The sequence below is a fragment of the Mandrillus leucophaeus genome, unplaced genomic scaffold (assembly GCF_000951045.1).
Source record: "Mandrillus leucophaeus isolate KB7577 unplaced genomic scaffold, Mleu.le_1.0 Scaffold59, whole genome shotgun sequence".
NCBI lineage: Eukaryota > Metazoa > Chordata > Mammalia > Primates > Cercopithecidae > Mandrillus > Mandrillus leucophaeus.
Window position 1 is genome coordinate 5,609,820 of NW_012106363.1, and position 22,846 is coordinate 5,632,665.

Genomic DNA, 22,846 nt, shown 5'->3' on the forward strand with positions numbered 1-22,846 from the left:
TTCACTCTCTCATTGCAACGTCATTGAGAACTAGTAGTAATGTGTGTAGGCATCTAGATGTGGTGGCACGTGCCTGTGGCCCCAGCTACATGGGAGGCTGAGGCAGGAGGATCTCTTGAGCCCAGCAGGTCAAGGCTGCAGTGAGTGATGTTCATGCCATTGCATTCCAGCTTGGGTGATAGAGCAAGACCCAGTCTCAGGAAAAAAAAAAAAAAAAAGACTTCAAGGGTTGTCAGTTTTGCCAATTATTTCCTAAAATAATAGAGGAGATAGGATGGTACAATGAACCACAAGAGCCCCATTCTTGGCTCAGACACTAAAATGTTAGACAACCTTAAGTCAATTGCACTAAAATGTTAGACAACCTTAAGTTAATTGTTCATGTTTCACTTGTTGTTTGTTTTATTTTGTTTTTTGAGACGGAGTCTCACTCTGTCACCTAGGCTGGAGTGCAATGGTGCGATCTTGGCTCGCTGCAACCTCCGCCTCCTGGGTTCAAGGGATTCTCCTGCCTCAGCCTCCTGAGTAGCTGCGATTACAGGCGCCTGCCACCACGCCCAGCTAATTTGTGTATTTTTAGTAGAGACAGAGTTTCACCATGTTGGTCAGGCTGGTCTCGAACTCCTGACCTCGTGATCCGCCTGCTTTGGCCTCCCAAAGTGCCACCGCATCAGCCACTGCACCCGGCTCATGTTTCACTTGTAAAATTAAGAATTTAGGCTTAAAAGGCAAAGTCCAGGAGTTCGAGGCTGCAGTGAGCTATGATTGTGTCACTGTACTCTAGCCTGGGTAACAGAGAAAAAAAATTAGGCTTACGAGGCATTTGAGGATGTGTTGGTGTTGGTGGTGGGGTTTGACTGTTGTAACAACTGGGAGTGCCTCTGGTATTTGTTACCTAGGACCAGTGATGGTAATGGTCCTGTAATACACGGGCCAGATTGTCACAGCAAAGAACCATCCTGCTGAAAGCCTGTAGAGCTCTTGATGAGAAACCCCAGGCCACCGCTAGGTTCCCTTTTAGGATCTTTCCAGCTCTAAAGTCAAAATTATCTGAGGAATTTCAGTGAATTAAATGCATCTTTTAAGCCATTGAGACTCTTTCAAATGTCAGGGACAACCTTTTGTTTTCCTCAAAATTAGTAGTGACTTTGGCTGGTTATAGACTTTAGCAAGCTTCCTGGACCAGGTGCTATACTATGGTAGGCCAACCAAAACTGAGAAATACAAGTTTGACTTACTCCCTTATTTTTTCCCCTTGTATTTCAGGTACTATTGGGATTTTCAGCCCCAAGGTGAGTCCTCTTTGACCACGTATGGTTTTATGCTAAAAATGTGTAAATGGGATTGTTTATTTCTGTCTCTTCTCTACAGACTTCTCCACAGAGTGGCATTAGCCATTTCCAAGGAAAGTTAGTGGAGTGTTTAATTAACCTTCACCCTGCTGCGCCCCCCTGCCCTGCTTTTTAGCAACAAAAGGCTCTATGCTTCTTCCTTCTGAGCGGATTGTTGCTAGATTATTTTATAAAACCAAGGCTATAATATGCTTTAATTCCTTGAGCTTTGTTAGGTGCCAACAGGATCCAGTAGCATTCAAATAAAATAGTAGCCGAGTCCATAATAAAAACCTTGGGAGGGTTCCAACTCAGCTAATCCTTCATTTGCTCCAGAAATAAATTCCAGTATGTTACCTCCTCGATCACAGTGCCCTTCCACACAACCTGCCTGTCTGGCAGCAGAGAAATGTCAGAAATGGAGCAGTGTTGAAATTCCCACTAGAACAGTGTTATCACATTTTAATATGAGCCTCGCTGCAGCCTCAGTGCTTCTAATTGCTTTCAAACCATTGTTTTCCTGCTTTTGCTTGATGAACCCAGCATCTGGCATGATTCTAAAAAGTACTACAGACAGCTGTGTGCAAAATTAAAAAAAAAAAAAGGCCAGGATGAAAACACATTTTTAAAAGGTTCAGAATTGAAATATTTTTTTCTGAATTCAAACAGTTTGAGGGGATATCTTTTAAAGTATTTGCCTTCCTTCCTTGGTTGAGAATGTTGGAAATGTCAACCTGAATATTATCTTAATTTATTGTAAATGGAGGGGCTTTATTTTCTCAGATAATCAGAGTTTTAGATCAAACTTACAAATAGCTTTATGAACTATTTTGCTCTATAACTTTCTTAACCAATTGTAAACTTTTTAAGTACTTTTTATTCTCTTAATGTTGTCACTGTATCCAACCTCAGTGAATAGTAATACCTTAAATAAATTAACATTGTGAGTGGTTATAATAGTTTTATTAAAATTTTTATTTTTCTGGCTCATACTTTTAGTGTATTTCAAGTTTTTATAAAGCTTTCTTTTAAAGCCATCTTTAAGAAATAAAAATCATATATTTTCAAAGCTTCTTGACTCTTGTAAGTTAAAGTGGGAGCACTTACACTATTTTACATAATGTGATGTGCTGTTACTATATATCTCACTGTCCTAAAGCATTGATAGCTGAAAACATAGATTGAGCAGTGGATAATTTTATGTAATAGTGTAGTGGTTTGCTTTGCAAAATGTGAATTGCACTATTCAGGGGATGGCCCTATAGTTCAGGGTTTAACAGATGTTAACCAAAATCCACAGGGGGAAGAATATGATTGTGAACTGGCAGAAATGAATGAAACTGTGAGGGTAGAATTAATTACCTAAAGGAGAAATAAAGAATTAGTGTCAGAGATGTGGTATAGGAATAGGTTGAGAAGAGAAAATAATTTTGGAGCTTAACACAAGAGACTATATGGGACTAAAAAAGACAAAGGGAACATCTTACCAGATTCTTGACATGGTGGCATTGCAGTCATCTTTCAACATAAAGCAGCTTCTACCCATCCTTTCTCTCTTGGAGAGAGGACAGAGGTAGAGCAGCCAAGGAGACAAGTGAAAATTTATTTAGAACAGAAAACTGTATTTGCTTCTTGACAGCAATTAAATGTATGTGGCAAAATCTTAGTGCATTTGGAAGTAAATGTAAGGAAAGATGATATAGAAAAACTCATGCCCTAGCCCCTAGTCTCATGCCTTCTCACATATTTTCAGGGGTGGAGGGCATTAGTGAGAGGTAAAAGTATCTTTTACCTTGCCCTTTTGATCAGACCTTAGCTGATTACGTGCTTCAGAAGCTGGTGGGATGGGTAAGAGCAGTAACTGGTCTAGATAAGGTACAACAGGACAATTTAAGATTATGAAAAGATTAGAAATATGTAAGAAAGAGAACAACTAGCAGAAGAATCTTTAAAGCCCTTGAAAACTGGGTGGTGTTGGGATGGGAGTGAGAAAGAACAGAAATGATGGCCCCAAACTTTCTGAGCATTTTTGTCTGTGACAGGACCCTCTGTACAAGAAGATGATGGGATGAATTTTATTAACTCTGCATTTGCCTAAATACGCACTTGAGTTCTTCAAGATATTTGACCTAAACCAGGTCTGATGCCTGGAAGGAAAATAGTCTTTCATTATAAAAGATCCATTATTTGTATATCCTTTTAGTAGCACATATTTTAAAAATAGTAGCCTTGGCCGGGTGAGGTGTCTTATGCTTGTAATCCTAGTACTTTGGGAGGCTGAGGCAGGCAGGTGGATCACCTGAGATCAGGAGTTCGAGACCAGCCTGACCAACATGTACTAAATACAAAAAATTAGCTGAGAGTGGTGGTGCATGCCTGTAGTCCCAGCTACTTGGAAGGCTAAGGCAGGAGAATTACTTGAACCTGGGAGGTGGAGGTTTCAGTGAGCCAAGACTGTGCCATTGCACTCAAGCCTTGGCAACATGAGCGAAACTCATGTCTCAAAAAAAAAAAAAAAAAAAAAAAAGCAGCCTTATCAAGATATAATTCACATGCCATAAAATTTACCCTTTTAAAGGGTACAAGTTAGTGGTATAGATATAGTATAGTATAGTATAGTACAGTACAAGTTGTGCAACCATCACCACTATCTAATTTCAGAACGTTTCATCACCCCAATAAGAAACCCTGTATGGATTCTAGAGCCCATTATCTCCAGAGGTAGAGAGCCCATACTCTTCGTGACTGTTTTTCACTGTCTCATTGCAAGGTTGTTGAGGGTTAGTAGTAATGTGTGTAAGCATCTAGCTTAGTACCTGGACATGGTTAAAAAAAAAAAAAAAAAAAGCCAGTAGTTTCTATTTATCATAATGGTACATTAATGGTAATTCTTTCTCTCACATTTCCACCTAGGTTTTCTTATTGGTCCACTGTCAACTTCCTGAGTGATATTTATTTTAAAAAGGAAACAGGGAAAATAAAACATGATCCAAAGAATATATTACTTTAATGTAGAGGGGATATAAATGGAAGGGCACTTTTAATGAGCTTAAACATAATTGGAGAACATGAAAAAGGCTTTTTGTTTTTACTTGACGATAAGACATAATATTGCTTTGATAATTCATGTCCTGCTTACTCAAAAAAATTTTCTATTTAATTTTTTACTTAAAGTTACGAAGAAAAGCCAGTGGAGTTTTTGCCATGGAATTTTTATAATTTCAGTAATCTATATCTAAAAGGTGATATTGATAAGGCAATATTAATTTTGCCCTTAGATTTGATGACACTATTACTTAAAGTTATTGAGCAAACTGATTTCCTTCATTTTGCTTCAGTTTCCTCTTTTATAAAATGAGTTAGTGACAATTTTTAATCAAAAATTTGATTATAAAGTGTAATGTTTATAATTCAAAATTTATTGCTACAAAAAAAACTTCATGAATATTAGATTGAATTTCCCACCATAGGCCCAGAATCTAAAACAAATGACATAATATTTAAATAAAAATCTAGGGAAGACCATGGGAATATTATATATAATAATATCTCTTTTTTTTTCTGTCCAGTGATCACTCACATTACATTTGTAGTAGTGGTAAACATGGGTCAGTGGAATCTCTTGCCAACTTAAAGATTCTTTGAGTATCTCTATAAGTGGTATAAAGGGTTTCTGAGAAAATTATTCAGTATATTTCAATACGAAAAAATTCTACTTTGTGAAGCTTAAAAATCTCGTTTTGAAATGGCAAGCCTATATTAATGTCAAAGTAAATCAATGCCTAATAATATAGCCTGGCAGGCCAGGTACGGTAGCTCATGCCTGTAGTCCCAGCACTTTGGCAGGCTGAGGGCAGGTATATCACTTGAGCCCAGGAGTTTGAGATCAATCTGGGCAACATGGTGAGACCCTGTATCTACAAAAAAACAAAATTAGCCGGGCGTGGTGGCACAGGCCTGTGGTCCTAGCCGCTTGGGAGGCTGAGGTGGGAGGATCACTTGAGCCTGGCAGGTTGAGACTGCAGTAAGCCGAGATCGTGCCACTGCACTTCAGCCTAGGAGACAGAGCGAGATCTTGTCTCAAAACACACAAACAAAGAAATAAACAAATAAAAATATAGCCTGGCAAAAACAAATAGTGCTAAGTGAGTAAGGAAATTATAAAGCCATAACTGTAAATTGAGGGATTTAAGACGTTTACCAACGAATGTATAAACTTTATGTGCATTCTGAGTCAAGCAAACTATTTTTAAAAATGACATCTATGAGAGAATTAGAAATATGAACACTGACTGGTTATTTTACATTATTAGGAAACTACTGATTTTTTTTAGGTGTGGCAGTGGTATTACGGTTAATTTTTTTAAAAAGAGTTCTGTATTTTAGAGGTTAAAAAGAGTTCTTTATTTTAGAGGTTAATTTTTTAAAAAAGAGTTCTTGATTTTAGAGAGAGGTGTGCTATGATATTTAAAGATATAATGTCTGAGAAATAATATGGGAGAGGAGAAAGAAACAGGGTAAGTATACATGAGACAAGATCGACCATAAATTGACACTTGTTGAAGTTGGATGATATATATATGGGAGTTTGTTACACTGTTTTGTCTACTTCAATACATGGGTAAACTTCTGCATAATGCAAAGGTAAAAGAAAAAGGTTGAGATTGATTAAAAATGTAACATTATTCTTTTATCTCTGTCATGAGACCTAGTATATTAATGCATACATTGCTTTCTGCATCTGGATATAAAGTACATAGAATAGTGAACTGATTTTTTAAATTGCTGTTCAGGTTAATGTTTTATGATAAAAAGAGCCTAAGCTTTGAAATCAGACCTGAATTAGAATCCCAGCTCCTCTGCTTAGAAACTTTGTTAGCTACTGCAAATTATATAACTTCTTGAAGCTTCAGTTTCCTTATGTATAAAATCTCACTAATAATATCTACTTCACAGTTGTTATGAGATGTGATGAGTTTTAATGAGATTATGACTCATGAGGAGTGCTTGCCACATGGTAGGCACTTACTAAAGTGGTAACAAGTATTATTATGTCTCAAAGTAGGGCGAGGCAAGTACATACATGTATGAAACTTTGATAATAAAAATTTCACTTATCTTTTTATAAAATTAATTCATTCATTATAGCTGAACCCTGGTGTAGGGCCATGAAACTTACCATGTATAGATTTGTAAGGTTTGTATTTATAGAGAGCATTTTTATTGGTGGTAGCCACTTCAGAGGCTAGATTTACAAGCTTTTTGCTATATAGTGTTTGAGACATGTTGAATGGAAGCACAAATGTTGCTTAACTTCTTGTCCCTTGTGGTCACATACTTGGAGCATGTAGTTATGACAACTACAAGAAGCAAAACATTAAAGCAGCAAAGAAACACCATCTTTACACTTTAAAAAAAAGAGGAAGGAAATTTCCTTTGAAGTTGAAGAGAAGTGTTTTTGAATTAATGGAGTGTACAGTGATTTTACTAAGTTTTATTTATGAAAATACTCTTTGCATTCATGCCAAAAGGTTTCAGCACAGTCATAAGTAGGATTTATACAAAGAAACACAGCCCAAATTTATGACGTGTTTGCAAATGTAAGAAAAAGTCTAAATTTACAATATTTATAATTTATTGTTAAGTATCTTTCCACCACTATTCCTGGAATGCTGATATTTTATAAACACAAGCATTGGTTTTGAACCTAGACTATCTCAACCTATACTACTTTTTTAAAAAAGAAATCTTCCAGCATGTTTTCCATGTCTCTTGGGGATTTAATAGGGGGGAAATGAACCCAGGCTGAATACTCTTGCCTTTGGCTTTGGCCCAACCTTCTAACATCAGCAGTCTTGACAGCTGCTTTTGTGGCTTGACTTCCTTCGGGCATTTTCTGCCCTTTTCTTATTTGCTATGTTTTATACAAATTAATCTGTAGAAAGTGGATACACACACAAACTGTTTTTGAAGTTAATTACTAATTTTGATAGCTTTTCGAATATTTTACTTCCTATACATCTACTGGTAGGGTGTTCTTTAGTGGAATAATGCATTTTTAAAAAGGGCAGAATAATGCATTTTAAAATTAATGCAGTAGTTGTTTTGCAATGACTGTCAAAGATTTTTTATAACAAAAAGACTCACTTTTTTCCTTTTTAAAGTTAACATTTTGTAAGATTTTTATGTCCTTTCTAAAAGTCCTTCCTATTCTGTAGTAGATGATATTAAGATTAAAAAAAGAACTAAATTTTATGCAGGTAAAAGAAATCACTGGAATCAGGTAATGCTGCCTTCTGTATTCCCTACACAATGTATTGTGTACAAGGATGTTCATTATAGCATTGTTTGGAATAGCAAAGACTACAGACAGCCTAAATGTCCAGGAATAGGGGACTAGTTAAATAAATGTATATCCATTTAATGGAATACTATATAGAGTTAAAAGAAAATGATACATATATATGTAATATGTATGTAAAATGTAATATGGAAGGTTCTCCAAGGAGTATTGTTAGATGAAAAGGGCAATTTGAGCAAACCAGTGTGTATAGTTTGTTTCTGTGTGTGTGTGTGTGTGTGGCACAACCACACGTGTTTTTATTTGTATATAGAATATTTTTGGAAGGATACATATGAATCTGTTAACAGTGGTAACCATTAACAGAGGTAACCGCTTTTGATGGGGGATATTGGTACGAATGAAAGAGAGAATCTTCTTTGGTACTATTTGAATTTTCACCATGTGCATGTATTATTTTTTAATGTTAAAAATTGGTTAAAGTAAAAAATGAGATAAATCTATATTGCTGATATGGAGCAATTGCCAAGATAAATGGTTAGGAAGAAAAGCCGGATACACAACAGAACAAATGTTACATTTGTTTAAAAAGAGGAAAAAAAATACATATGCCACACACACAGAGACTCTTGTTTTATTAGGTACAAAAATTAATAGAACACCCAAGAAATCTCACAATGGTTGCCTCTGGAGAGAAGGATCAAGAGAAGAGAGGATAGATGAATTTTCATTATATGCCTTCTTGTAACATTTGAAGGTTTTGCTCTGGGCATACTTAACTTTTTTTATTTAATAAAGAAGCTTTCCAAAACAGACCAAAAAAACAGCATGGTAGTAATCTATTTTTCAGTAGAATCATGATTAACAGTTTCTTATCCATTCAAGTTTTTGTCTATTTATTTTATTTGTTTATTTATTTATTTTAGTTTTTGAGACAGAATCTCACTCTGTCACCTAGGCTGGAGTGCGGTGGCTTGATCTCGACTCACTCACTGCAGCTTCCATCTCCCGGGATCAAGTGATCCTCTCACTTTGGCCTCCCCAGTAGCTGGGACTACAGGCATGAGCCACCATACCCAGCTAATTTTTGTATTTTTTTGTACAGACAGGGTCTCACCATGTTACCAGGCTGGTATCAAACTTTTGGGCTCAAGAGATTTGCCTGCCTCAGTCTCCCAAAGTGCTGGAATTACAGGCATGAGCCACTGCTTCTGGCCTATTTATTTTGAAATGTTAATTAATGGGCAAGGCCCTGATGGTGGTCAAATAGCAGCATTCTCTGTTGTTTAATGTTTGAGAACGTTGGTATATATAGGTGTGTTGAATTTACTCATCATTTAAAAGTGAAATTTTTTTATTTTTTATTTTTATTTTTATTTATTTATTTTAGACAGAGTCTCACTCTGTCACCCAGGCTGGAGTGCAGTGGCACGATCTCAGTTCACTGCAACCCCCATCTCCCGGGTTCAACCAATTCTTGTGCCTCAACCACCCAAGTAGTTGAGATTACAGGGACGTGCCACCATGCCTTACTAATTTTTGTATTTTTAGTAGAGATGGGGTTTTGCCATGTTGGCCAGGCTGGTCTCTTATTCCTGGCCTCAAGTGAAAAAGTGAATTTAAAAATAAGTTATATGGCCAGGCATGGTGGGTCACATCTGTAATCTCAGCACTTTGGGAAGCCAAGGGAGGCTGACTGCTTGAGCCTGGGAGTTCCAGACCAGCCTGGGCAATATAGAGAGACCCCATCTTTACAGAAGATCCAAAATTAGCCAAACATGGTGGTGTGCACCTGTGGTCCCAGCTACTTTGGAGGTTGGAGTGGGAGGATCAGTTGAACCTGAGAGGTCAAGGCTGCAGGGAGCCACAATTACACCACTGCACTCTGGCCTGGGTGACAGAGTGAGACCCTGTCTCAAAACAAAAACAAAACAAAAATAATAACAATTTTAAATTAGTATTGTATAATACTCACGGTGACTGATAATGAATACCTTTTCTTACCTGATCTTAGTTTTTTTAGAAGTTCACAGAACTTCAGATTTTCGTCTTCACGTAGATGTCAGGGGAAATCAAGTCACTGAAAATTAATGACTGCTTTAAGTTTATTTGATTAGCCCAGGGGACTCTGGTTGAAGAAAAAAACAATTTATAAATTGTTTATCTTAGAAGGTATTATTCCTGGACCAACACAGAAAATCAGGTGAGAAGTATAGTTTCTGAACATAGAATTTTTACATAAGAATTAGTGTTCATCAGGACTTGTGCCTCTAACAAATTTTCATGTTCTAAACACAAAAATATTGAGAGAAAAGTGTAGTTCATTTGAATACAAGCTTTTTTGGTTTTTCTGCTTAAAACTTTTTTGTAAGTAAGTAGGTTAAGCATTCAGACTTGAAACCCAATGAATTTGCTTGATATTTTGAGGCTAAATAATGTAATAGGTAGACCCAATTCTATTAGAAAGCATTTATTTTTCATTTGGCTTCTCATCAACACATGCTTCTCTCAGAAACTTGTTTATGAAGATGGCTAAGTATCACTAGCACAGGAAAGGGACTGCTAAGTTATGGGCAAGGGGATTTATATGACATGTAAAATAAAGATTGCAATTTCTGCTGACTCTTTTGAGGCAAATAGTGGGAGAACCAATTTTGTGAACCCTATCGATCCTTGTCAGCTGATGTGAATTTAAGACACATTTGCCATCCTGGAAAAGTTCTTGATCATGATTAATCTCTAAAAGGTATTTTCCTAAACTTAAAAAGTGATACCACTTACCCTTAAGATTCACGCACTTTACTCATGTTAGTGATACCTCAATTAAAAAGTAATTTTTTAAAATAAAGAGATACTTTTTCATGTGAAACTTTTTTCCCAAGGAACCAAATATTGAACTGAATTCTTGACAGTGAAAGGTTTTGGCTGTTGATAGTGGTGTTACACACATGTTGTTGAATACGTGAACGAGAATCCCTGTTTGAAATGGGATGTGGCATGGGGAGGTTAAATCTTGTCACCATTTGCCAGTACAGCTTTAGTGATATTGACGGTTTATGTTATCGCAAAGAAAACTTACCCTTTCTTCAGTATGTTAAAAGCTGGCTCACATGTTTAGGCCTGCTAATCTTACCCATAATCCATTCTTTACTATGTATTATTTTATTTTTACTCCTTGGACTTTTGAAAAACACTTCTTACATCTACCTGTAGCCTGTAGAACATGTAGTCTCATTCTTTTTTTTTTTTTTTGAAACAGAGTCTTGCTCTATCACCCAGGCTAGAGTGCAATGGTGCGATCTCAGCCTCCTGGGTTTTAGGCAATTCTCTCTGCCTCAGCCTCCTGAGTAGCTGGGATTACAGGCACCCGCCACCACGCCCAGCCAATTTTTGTATTTTTAGTAGAAATGTGGTTTTGCCATGTTGGCCAGGCTAGTCTTGAACTCCTGACCTCAGGTGATCCACCCGCCTTGGCCTCCCAAAGTGCTGCAGTTATAGGCGTGAGTCACCGCACCCAGCCATCTCATTCTTCTTTAATGGAAGATATTAGAATCCAACTAGCCTTATAGTTTCTCTCAAGAAGTTTCTTAAGTAGTGTTGGCTTATCAGTTGGGGCATAATAGACCCTAAAATGCATCAGGATTGTAAACGAGTGCTAAGGTCTACTACAACTTGTTTGGGAGAAAGGAAAGGTGGGACAAGAGAGCAAGATGAACCAATAGTAATAAAATTGCTACATTTATGTGACATTATATATTTTTCAGAGGATTTTTCTGCTCTGAGACTTAAAGCGTGTTGGTGCCAGAAAGGAAACACATTCTTTAACCAAACCAGGTCAATGCTATATTTAAGTATCCAACAGAATCAAACAGAAGGTGCTGGAAAAAATTCAGTGTATTAATTTCACTAAGCCTGAGGTGGCTGTTCTAAATTTTGCAAGCATGAAATTCATACCAGAAAGTGATATTTTGAAAGAATTACTACATTACTTGATAACAAATTTCAACTATGAATTGGACCACTTCTTTCTTGACCAAATCATTGAACACATTTGGTTTTGTCTGTCAGTTCTACTCTCCATACCTAATGTGACTACTGCTATTATCACTAATAATCATAATTTATAAATTTACTTTACTGAAGTTAAAATACTAATTGATAGCATATACCATAAAGTTAACTCACTGGCTGTCATTCAGTATGCTTTACCTTTGAGTAATGATCATGATTTATTAAACATGCAGATTTTCAGGCTACATAGTTCAGTGGATTAGTACAAGAGCTTAGTAATCAGACAAGTTGGGCTAAAAGCCTGGCCCTGCCACTTATAAGTCACTTATATGACTTTGGGTAAGTTATTTCATCTTTGTGTCTCAATTTCTTTATCTTCATCTTTGGGTTAATAATACATCTCAGGATTGTTTTGAGGATTAAATGAGATAGTCCAAAAGAGCCTTGACCCAGAGCTTGTACCCAGTAGGAGTTTAGCTAGCTATTATATAATTATTTTTACTATAGTTAACTTTCTCCTATGTGTCAAAAGATACTGAAAATTCAGTTGGATAGCTTTGTAATAAGAATTAAGGACTGAGAATACAGAAAACAAACAAACCAAACAAAACAGAACTATGAGCCAATAATTCCAGATTATGATTGCCTGGTCACCATATGATAAATGCATTCATTTAACAATATATTTATCCATATACTACCAAATATCAAGTTTATATATTTTGAATTATGTCAGAATCTCATTACTGTTGAAAATATTCCCACTCATCAGGTTCCATTTTAGTACCAGTTGAACAATACCAGTGGTAGATGAAATGTGTTAGTGTGAAGCTGGAATGATTGCTGACGGGCTGTAATTTGCTTTATAAAGTGTGGGTTGTCATATATACAGTTATCTGGTTTATATTTGCTGCTGCCAGCCCTCCAGTTTGTTAACATCCAGGAGTTATGCCTTTATGTGAAACCTAAGAAGGGTTAAAAATCTCAACATTTTCTTAGAGGGTGGGAGAGGAGAAGAAAGGTTCACACAGTGGCTACTTTTTTCTCTCTCTTGTTTCTTTTTCTTTTCTTTTCTTTTTTTCTTTTTTCTTTTTTCTTTTTTTTTTTTTTTTTTTTTTTTGACTAGGATGATGCTACACACTACAGCTCACCCTACTGGTCAAAATTAAAAACTGCATTACAAAGGACCATTTTCTTGAGGGAAAAAAGAAAAAAAAAGAACTTTTCAATTAGCTCCCACTGACATTTTCCTGTCCAATCCACCACTGACAGATGTACTTCATTCTGAGAATATCATTAAGCTATGCTGCCCTTTCAGTTGTTGGATTCACAGGTGTTGTTATAGTGATTATACTAAGAGTGTCTAATCAATTTGGCTCCATTTGTGATTATTTAGACTGTGCCACTCTCCTCAAATGTTATCTCTAAAGGTTCTTAAGAAGGCTGTTATTCTTAGCATGATTACATAATTAGCAAACAGTATCCTAAGCTAAAACCTGTAGTCTTAGGCTCAATTTACTTCTTATACATTCAAGATCCAGTTGGAGCAACTTTTTAAAAGAATGATAAATGGAAACTTTCTTTACCTGACCTGTCATTTGTTCTGTAGACTTAATGACATTCAGTACCATTACACTCACTGCCAGGGCCTTGGGGGGAAAAAGGAATATTTATACACTGAGTTATAGATAGATGTAGTAAAGGGAAAAAAAAGAGAGAGAGAGAGAGAGATAGGCAGAAAGTCTGACTGTATAGAACAGAGAGGAATTTGAGACCTTCACTATACATGGATTAATCACAAGAACTAACCACGCAGATCCAAATGGATATTTAGAAATTGGTGAAGCCTCTAGGATGTTCTCTGGAAAATGTAGTACATTTTCTAATGCATGAATATGTGCAAAATGGTATGTAATTTATAATGGAAGTGCTGACAGAATTTTAGTTTTGGTGCAGCAAATGTGCTCTATAATATATTTACATGTGAGTAACATTTCATGTGTGGTCACATCTGTACCCAACATATTTATTTAGTTGGTATTAGATTCAATAACTTAGTTGAATGGTTATAATAAGGAACAATAAGCTGCAGTTTTGCTAATCTTACTATAGTTCAGCTTTGGGAGCTGCATTACTATTAAATTGGCCCATGAAAATCTGGCAGTATTAATGCTATCAAGCATGAAAACTAACTGGACTTGGATCAGGGAGCCTCATTTATAGCATTTTAGTGAGAATTTATTAGTTTAAGGAGGGAGCTGTATTTCTTACAGGATCTTAAATATTAAATAGAATAGGAAGTCATGTGTTCCCTTCCAACAACAACAATAATTTTAAATTTTTCAATTTTAAATTAATCTCAATTTCCTTATATAATCCAGAGATACTTGGTGAAGTAATAGCAAACCCTAGTGTTTTTTGTTGTTGTCATTCTTTTTTTTTGAGATGGAGTTTCGCTCTTGTTGCCCAGGCTGGAGTGCAATGGCACAATTTCGGCTCACCGCAACCTCTGCCTCCCGGGTTCAAGCGATTCTCCTGCCTCAGCCTCCCGAGTAGCTGGGATTACAGGCATGTGCCACCACTCCCAGCTAATTTTTTGTATTTTTAGTAGAGACAGGGTTTTCCATGTTGGTCAGGCTGGTCTCAAACCCTGAACTCAGGTGATCTGCCTGCCTCGGCCTCCCAAAGTGCTAGGATTACAGGCATGAGCCACGACGCCCGGCTGCAAACCCTAGTTTTTAACCGCGCCATATAAACAGTTGGTTGCAAATATGAGTAGAGTTTTTATAATATAACTCACAATTAATTTGAAGAGACATAAAAGATGATGACGTAGACTAACATAAAAAATCGAGCCTTTACATATTGAATAAGCAAACTTATATGTTTTCTCTGTTATTTGTTATTTTCTCACTTTTTTTAATGCTTAAACCATTTTCTGTCTTTTTTCATTTCTTTCTCATTTATCTGGTAAAATTGTCATTATGGCCTGTTTTTGTCTCAAAATAGTACCTGCAAATTCAGGACTAAACGGATTTGCTGTGAACTAAAATAGTTACAAGGGGAACATCATCATGGTTCATTTTTCTCCCTGTTTTATTTGGAATTGAATTAGTAAATGAAAGTTTTAGCAGTTTAATTCACTTCTCCATAAAGTTTATGGAGCAGCAACAGCTGGTTGAATCTGTGGCAGAAAAAGCCAACTTCTAGTGGCCAAGCCTATTGTTTCAGAATTAAGGGGGAAAGCTCATTAACTGTTAATGAAAACACAGGGAATAAAAACAAATAGCATGGAAACCCTAGGAAATAATTACCTTACACCTGACACAAAGCTGCTTTATCTTTCTGCTCCAACCCTCAGAAATTCCCAACTTATCACTCTGTAGAGCATGAATGAAATTGAGTTTGACTCTCGGAAAAAAAGAATAGAGAAATCATCCCGCTTATGGGCCCCTCAGCACGTACTTGGTGGAGGACCTGCCACTGAATATGCCAAGGAGTGTATCTAATGCCCGATTCTTATGACACTTAGGCTATAGGAGCAAATTACCTGCTAATAGCAGGTGAACCCTTGATATAGTTCCACCAGATCTTGTTTAGAAATACAAAGAGAAAGGACTGAAGGTAATGGATGTGATTAATGGAGATATGGTGTGTTAAAATATATATCTGTATAGAAATATATTGATTCTGCTGGAGTTGCAGAGGGAAAGTGTGTCTCCAGTGGCAAAGGGTCTTGCTTGTGAGAAAGCCACTCTAAGCAGATGGAGTTCTAAGCCCTAATTGTAGAGCTGCTGAGTGGAAATGTCTGTCACTATAGTTTGTGATCATTTATGTCTGATCCCACTGGACTACAGTTGTGGCCATTTGGAACTGCAATTGTCAGAGCTATAGACAAATCCAGAGAACACGTACGGTTATGTTTTAAAGAAAAATGGTGTTCTTAAACTTAAACAAATCCAAAATGACCACAGTAATTGCTGTTCTTCTATAAAACTTTTCACCCATGCATCCTCAGTAGTTGTAATCATTTCAATTACACGGGAGTGTCTATTTATATGGTGCTATAGCCTTGTTTCTGTGTGTGCCCAAGGGAACTGGGTCACTTGATATGACACTAAGAACACTTATAATAACATCTCCATCATCAGGAACTAATTGCACTTGGGTGTAAAGCTTATTTCTAAATGTTCCTGCACCACAACCATTTGTACTACTGACCTAGGCTCTGTTTTGCTGCATTGAGTTGTATATCTTTGTCGTTGGGTACTTTACAGAGGAACTGTCTCGTGTTTGACACCAGGGGTGGCTGTTGAAAGCACACCTTGGGTGACTATACTCAGAAACCATAGGAATCATGTGGAAGTGACTTTTCCATCAGAAGTTAGGAAAGCAAGTGCCAAACCCAGGCAGGTGTTTTGGGTAAGACTTTAAAAACTGAGGCTGTGAAGGCAATGTGATACCCTGGATTGGATCCTAAAACAGAAAAAGGACATTAATGGAAAACTTGTGAAATCCAAATAGAGTCTGCAGTTTAGTTAATAGCAATATACCAATGTTAATTTATTGGTTTTGGCAGATAGACCTCAATTATGTAAGAAGTTGACATTGGGGGAAACTGGGGGAAGGGTGTGTAGGAACTCTGTACTATCTTTGCAAAACTTACATAAATCTAAAATTATTCCAAAATAAAAAGTTCACTAAAAAAAAAAAGAAAAAGCCCTTCCTGATATACATGTTTTTTAAAAAAGCTTAGAATGCGAGCATGTACTTTTTTCTTTTTTCTTTTCTTTTCTTTTCTTTTTTTTTTTTTTTTAAGAGACAGGGCTCACTCTGTTGTCTAGGTTGGAGTGCAGTGGCATAGTCATGGCTCACTGTAGCTTTTACCTCCTTGGCTCAAACAATCCCCCCATCTCAGCCTCTCAAGTAGCTGGGACCACAGGCACAAGCCACCATGCTTGGCTAATTTTTCTACTTTTTGTAGAGACAGAGTTTCATCATGTCGTCCAGGCTGGTCTTGAACTCCTAGGCTCAAATCATCCACCTGCCTTGGCCTCCCAAAGTGCTGGGATTACAGGCGTGAGCTACTGGCTTGGCTAGGTTCTTTTTCTTCAATGGTAGATTTGCCACATTTTTGAACTAAGCAGAAAACTAGTTTATAAATAATGTTTATAAATAATGTTCAGTATATACTACAAAAGTTAAATTTTGCTTGGCAATTCCAGTACTTTTTTTTATTTTTAAGGATTTTTATTTGGCTTAAAATAAAAATTCCATTTAACCTTGCAGCTCACTTTCAGGTTACTAGCCAGGCAGTCCATTTAGATTGTGTTGGTAATATAATTTTAGTGGACTTCCAATGATGTAAAATTTGAGCATTTTAATCCTCAGTCCAGTATTTGAGAATTTTTCTGGTTATTATGGAAATTACACAGTGATGCTGTAAGCATAGCTATAAACTTTGTATCCTGATAAGTAAACTAATAAAGGAGAGTAACTCTTCTGGCTTTGGCCAATGACTATTATGTGAGTTTTCTACAATTTTTATTTATCTTTTCCATAATAAACTTTATAGTTCATTTCTAAAGTCCTATATTTGTAGATGTTCAACTCAGTTATGGACATCTACCTACCATACAGCATTTGAAGAAGAGTCTAGATATGATCATCTAATTTATGGAAAGAGAAGGCTACAGCCATTCTCTTTTTATCATTTTATAACCTCCCTAGTTTTCTAGTTTAATTGTAGGAAATAAACCTTTAAAGTGAGGCAATATAGATTCTATGTAGGTTGTTTGGTTTCACAGCTCCCTAGTTGAAATCCAAGGCCAAAACTCTACAGTATTTACTGAGATTAGCATTGGTGATTTCCTTTGGAAATTAGTATTTGAGATAATATTAAATTCAGTTGAAAATCCTATTTTCATGTTTGTGAAATGAAATAAGCAGCTGTCGGTATCCTTTTATCAGCAGACTGTACCTCTATTTGGGGGATTTTAAGCAAAGTCATTTGCAATACAGAGCCTTTTCTTCCGGTTTCTGAATGAGCTAACATCTTCTGTCTGAACCTTTTAAAGTATCAAAATAACATTGGCCATTTCTACAGAATACAATCCAATGTATATTGAAAACACACAAAAGAGATTAGCATTAATTGCATAATTCAGTATTGTATATACATTACCTTTTATCAAAGCCATTTTACAGAACAAATATTATCTTCTTAGGGCTTTTAGAATTCCTAAGAGGTCAGTTGCCTAGGCTGTAAACTAGAATTACAAAGAAAAAACTTTGTTAGTGTTGTAGAACAAATAGGAATACAGTCCAGCAAAGTCTAGGTTCTCTCTATTTTTATACCTCTCTTGCTTTTCAGAGAAAGACTATTGAGCTTGCTATATTATATCATGTATAGAAGGTTAAACCTTTGCGTCAGTCCTATTTCACTTGAAATAGAGTCATGCAGGGAGACATAGTATATATTAATATAAATTTAATTTTTTTCTTTTTTAGATGGAGTCTTGCTCTTGTCACCCAGGCTGGAGTGCAATGGTACAATCTCGGCTCACTGCAACCTCCACCTCCCGGGTTCAAGCGATTCTCCTGCCCTAGCCTCCTGAGTAGCTGGGATTACAGGCGCCCACCACCACGCCCTGCTAATTTTTGAGAAAAGGAGATGGGGTTTCACCATATTGGCCAGGCTGATCTTGAACTCCTGACCTCAGGTGATCCACCTGCCTGGGCCTCCCAAAGTGCTGGGATTACAGGCGTGACCCACCATGCCTGGCTGAATATAAATTTATATAGCTATGTTTTTATTTTAAGTATGATAGATAAATTTCTTTCTGGTGGCAAGAGGTATTCCCACTCTAAGCTAACAGTTCCTAAGTTTTAGTGACAGAGTTACTTGAGTGGAAAATTTTTCATCCAGGTAAGTTGGTTCTTGAACTTGTTTAACTGTTTCCCATATGTTAATGGATAGTGGCCATGTTCATCATCGAGTAAAAGATAATCTCTCTTTTTTTTATGATCATACATAGATCTCTTCCAGTACCATACCAAGGATGTATCCTTTTATAAGGATGTCCAAAGGTTGACCTTATTTTCTCTCTTTTTTGTCCCTCAGGAGGAGACTTTGGACAGGACAGCTCTGATGATAATCACAGTGGGACTCTTGGCCTGTCCCTCACATCCGACGCACACTTTTTGTCAGATTATCAGGATGAGGGTGAGTGTTATCCTTCTGGATTTTGGGTGACTACCATACTTTATTATCTTTTGTCCTGATATCTTTGCCTTTTGTCATTTTGTATCCAGCAGCCTTTGGTGGGTTTTCTTTACTGGTAATCACTAGTTTGCAAAGAACAACTATTTGTTTCATTGTGGTGCTGATCCTCCTTGGTAATTCAATACTTCTGAAGTTAATGTATTTAGGGAGACACTAATTCCATATTGGAACAGGAAGACATCATTATTGATCTTTTTATAAAAACTGTAGCTCAAAAGCTAAGAGGGCATTTTAAGATTTCAGGGCCTAGTTTATACCATTCTTTTGGATTTTTTAGCTTTACTGATTTACATGAGAATTGAAGCTTTTATTTAATGATTATTGGATTATTAGTTTTCTGTGGATCATTTGAGACCCTTGAGCTCATCATATTATAATAAGATACCATCTCACCTGTGCTTCTCACATACCCCTGACTATATTGGTATTGCTCAAGTGGAAGGGAAAGCCACAAGAACCACAGTGCGAATCTTCCTGGAGCATCAATTTTACTTGAATATTTGGGAATGAGAGGAGTTAAATAATTCAGTTGTTAGAAACATTATTTTTATATTCAAAATTCCATAGTATGTAACAGAGTGAAATGCAAAATATATATGAATTTTTAAGATAAGACATAAAATATAAATGTTTTGGCCTGATAGCTGCCAGTTTCTGGCTCAGGCCTAGATTTCCTAAGTATGGGGATCCACTGTGCCTCTTCCGGCATGTGGCCACCTGAGCAGAAGGTTTCATCATCACGGATGCACATGGTTTTCTTATCAGAGTCTCTCTCATGCCTTCCCAGTAGGGTTAAAAAAGTAGAGGTGCTACTAAACTGAACATTAAATTGGAAACACTTTATTCACTTAGGGATTGGGAATAAAGTTGGTAAATTTTTCCTTACTTTTCTTTGTTAGTCTGTAATCTTTCCATTTCTTTTTATTTCGATTTCATGAGCTTAACAATTTCTGTTTTACTCTCTTTTTACTTTATCCATTGATTGTTATTTCATTTAGCCCTTTTGACGATTCATGTTTTTTCCCTTTCATTGACTCGATAACCTCCACATAAGAATTATGGGTTGAATCACACAGAAACATTTTATTTTGCTTGGGCTTTGTATAATAGCACAATTAGTAATACCCAAGTTTTAAAATGGGGTTTGTAATATAGGATCTGTGTATTGATTCAGGTATTACACTAAAAACATTGTTTGGACTAAAAGTTTAATAATTACATTGGTAGCTGATTAATAATTGTAGAAAATTAACAGTGCAAAACAGGAAGAAATCAACCTTTCATTTGTTTTTGATTAATCTAATGCTTGACAGAATTAGAACAATAGTGCCTCATTAATCCCTAGGTCACTTATTTGGTATTTCCAACTTTCCCAAACACAACTGAGAACACAATAAGTAATCCAGAAAGGCCTCTAAGTGGAAATAGATGTGACTTATGTACCTTGCTCTTCGAAGAACCCCTGAGGCCCTTTGCTGAGGAATCTTCTTACACATTTCTAACCAATACAGTGTTTTGGTTTCTCAGCCCACAGTAGAGCTTCAAATTAGAAGAAGGGGGTACTATAAAGGCATCAATTAACAAATAAGATTAAGGTAAGAAACAGAAGAACAAAACTTTATATAGATAACAAAATCTATAAAGAAAATTTATATAAGAATAATTTTTTTTAATAGCAGTTTGGGGTCATTTTCTGTGATATAGAAAAAGTGCATGCTCACCCAAGTGCTCAGTACCTTAATAAATTAAAACTTTTTTAGCTAGCATTTATTGAGCACTTACTGTTTGCCTCGCATCATCTGTATGGTAAGCACTCTGCATATGTCATCATTTGATCCTCAAGACTGCCCTAAAATGTAGATATTAGTATTATGCTTATTTTACAGACAAGGAAACAGACTCAAGGAAGTTAACTTATCTAAAATCACACAGCTAGTAAGCAGTAGTGCCAGAATTTCCGCCTACATAGTCTGGTTCTAAAACCTCTGGTCTTAACCACCCTGCTATCCTTACCACTATCCTTATCTGAGATATCCAAAAAAATAGATTCATACTCCAAACATTTTGGCTGAGACCATACAGTTACAAATACTATGCTTAAAAATATTTTCATTAAAATAGTTGAAATTTAGGAAAAACATTTGTGTTGAAAGAGGTAAATCTGGAAAACTCCAAAGTGGAAAACTTTGTTCCATAACAGTTCCTCACAAGAGAGGAGTTAATTATATTAGTAATATTAAATTCTTTCTTACTAAATTTTTGTTTTTAGTTCTGTGCATGAAATTAAAAGAATTCCCAAAGTGACATAGTCAATGGTAGAGGTAGGAATAGACCTATTTATGTGTTAAAAACTTGATTGTAAGATGATATGATACTGTTTAAATATGAGTTTCTGCAAAGCATTGAATCTAGTACAGTGCCTGAGTGCCTAATGCACAACAGACACAATAAATGTTCATTTTCATCCCCTGAAAATTAAAGATACATATATTTCCTGTGAAATTAAAGAGAAAGTTATAAAGGTGTCAAAATTTTGAGCAATGTCTATATCCTATTTAATTAGATTTTACCATGATAGAGAATGGTAACACTTGATATGCTACTTACTCATTTTTTAAAACAAATATTTATTTAAAGATTCCTAGGTAACACCAAGACACTGTGTTAAGCTGCAGGTGAAAAATGCAGTGAGAAAGCAGATACAGTCCCTGCCCTCATGGAACTTACTATCTCATTGGGAAAACTATTAATAAGTAGACAAATAAACAAATATAAAGTTAGTGTCTTTATAGATAGCTAAGTCAATTATTTATGAAGAAAAGATGTTCATCTTTATGTTTTATTTTTTATTATTATTATTTTTTGAGACAGAGTTTTGCTCTGTCACCCAGGTTAGAGTGCAGTGGCAGGATTTTGGCTCACTGCAAGCTCCACCTCCCGGGTTCACACCATTCTCCTGCCTCAGCCTCCTGAGTAGCTGGGACTACAGGCGTCCGCCACCACGCCCAGCTAATTTTTTTGCATTTTTAGTAGAGACAGGGTTTCACCATGTTAGCCAGGATGGTCTCGACCTCCTGACCTTGTGATCCACCCTCCTTGGCCTCTCAGGTATTCCTCTTTGACATTCTTTGTAATGACAGTTATTTTAGCCTTTTGGAATTTTATCTTCATTAGAAAATGTAAAAATATTTCAGATATTTTATCTTCCACTATCAGCTAGAATAGTATCCTAGACTTGCCATTATAAAAGAATACACAGTCTGGCCCATCCACCCATAACTTTAGTGATGAGGGGCAATAACCATGGTACGTATCGTGTTTAGGTCATGACTTTGTGAAAACTACAAAGAGTTCTAGAAGAATGTAGAAACCTGGCCAGGTACACAGCAAAAAATGAAAACCAAGGTTACAGGCTAACTCATGCATAAAAATGAGAGCATGTTGCCACCTAATTACAATTCTTTCTCCTTTTCCTTTGTAAATGCTCACAATTTGAAGGCAGAGAGAGACACCCACAAGAGCACAGCCCCACCATCGGGAACGAAAACTTGCTAACGAGTAATAACATTTAGATTTCTAAACTAAAAGCATAGTTTTTACCATATGGAAGGAAAAAAATATAGTAGGAAACATTGACCACAGTACTTAGTACAAGAGCCAGGCAGCTACAAAGCTCAAGATCTGATTGTTTTCAGTGTCCAAAATACACAGTGGATTTTAATGTATTTATAAACTTACTTTGTTAGTATAATGAAGAATCCCTGTGTACATACATTATTTTAAAAAGTGGATTGGGGGCCGGGCGCGGTGGCTCAAGCCTGTAATCCCAGCACTTTGGGAGGCCGAGACGAGCGGATCACGAGGTCAGGAGATCGAGACCATCCTGGCTAACACGGTGAAACCCCGTCTCTACTAAAA

At 36.4% G+C, this 22,846-nt stretch overlaps 1 protein-coding gene across 1 annotated transcript in view; it reads left to right on the top strand.

The window, feature by feature from the left end:
* The window catches only part of SKAP1 (src kinase associated phosphoprotein 1), a 298,502-nt gene that overhangs the window by 63,415 nt on the left and 212,241 nt on the right, over positions 1–22,846 (top strand). The window contains exons 3-4 of the mRNA XM_011999385.1: positions 1,267–1,292; positions 18,767–18,868. Coding sequence (XP_011854775.1) covers positions 1,267–1,292; positions 18,767–18,868 — 128 coding nt within the window. The remainder of the gene's footprint in view (positions 1–1,266; positions 1,293–18,766; positions 18,869–22,846) is intronic.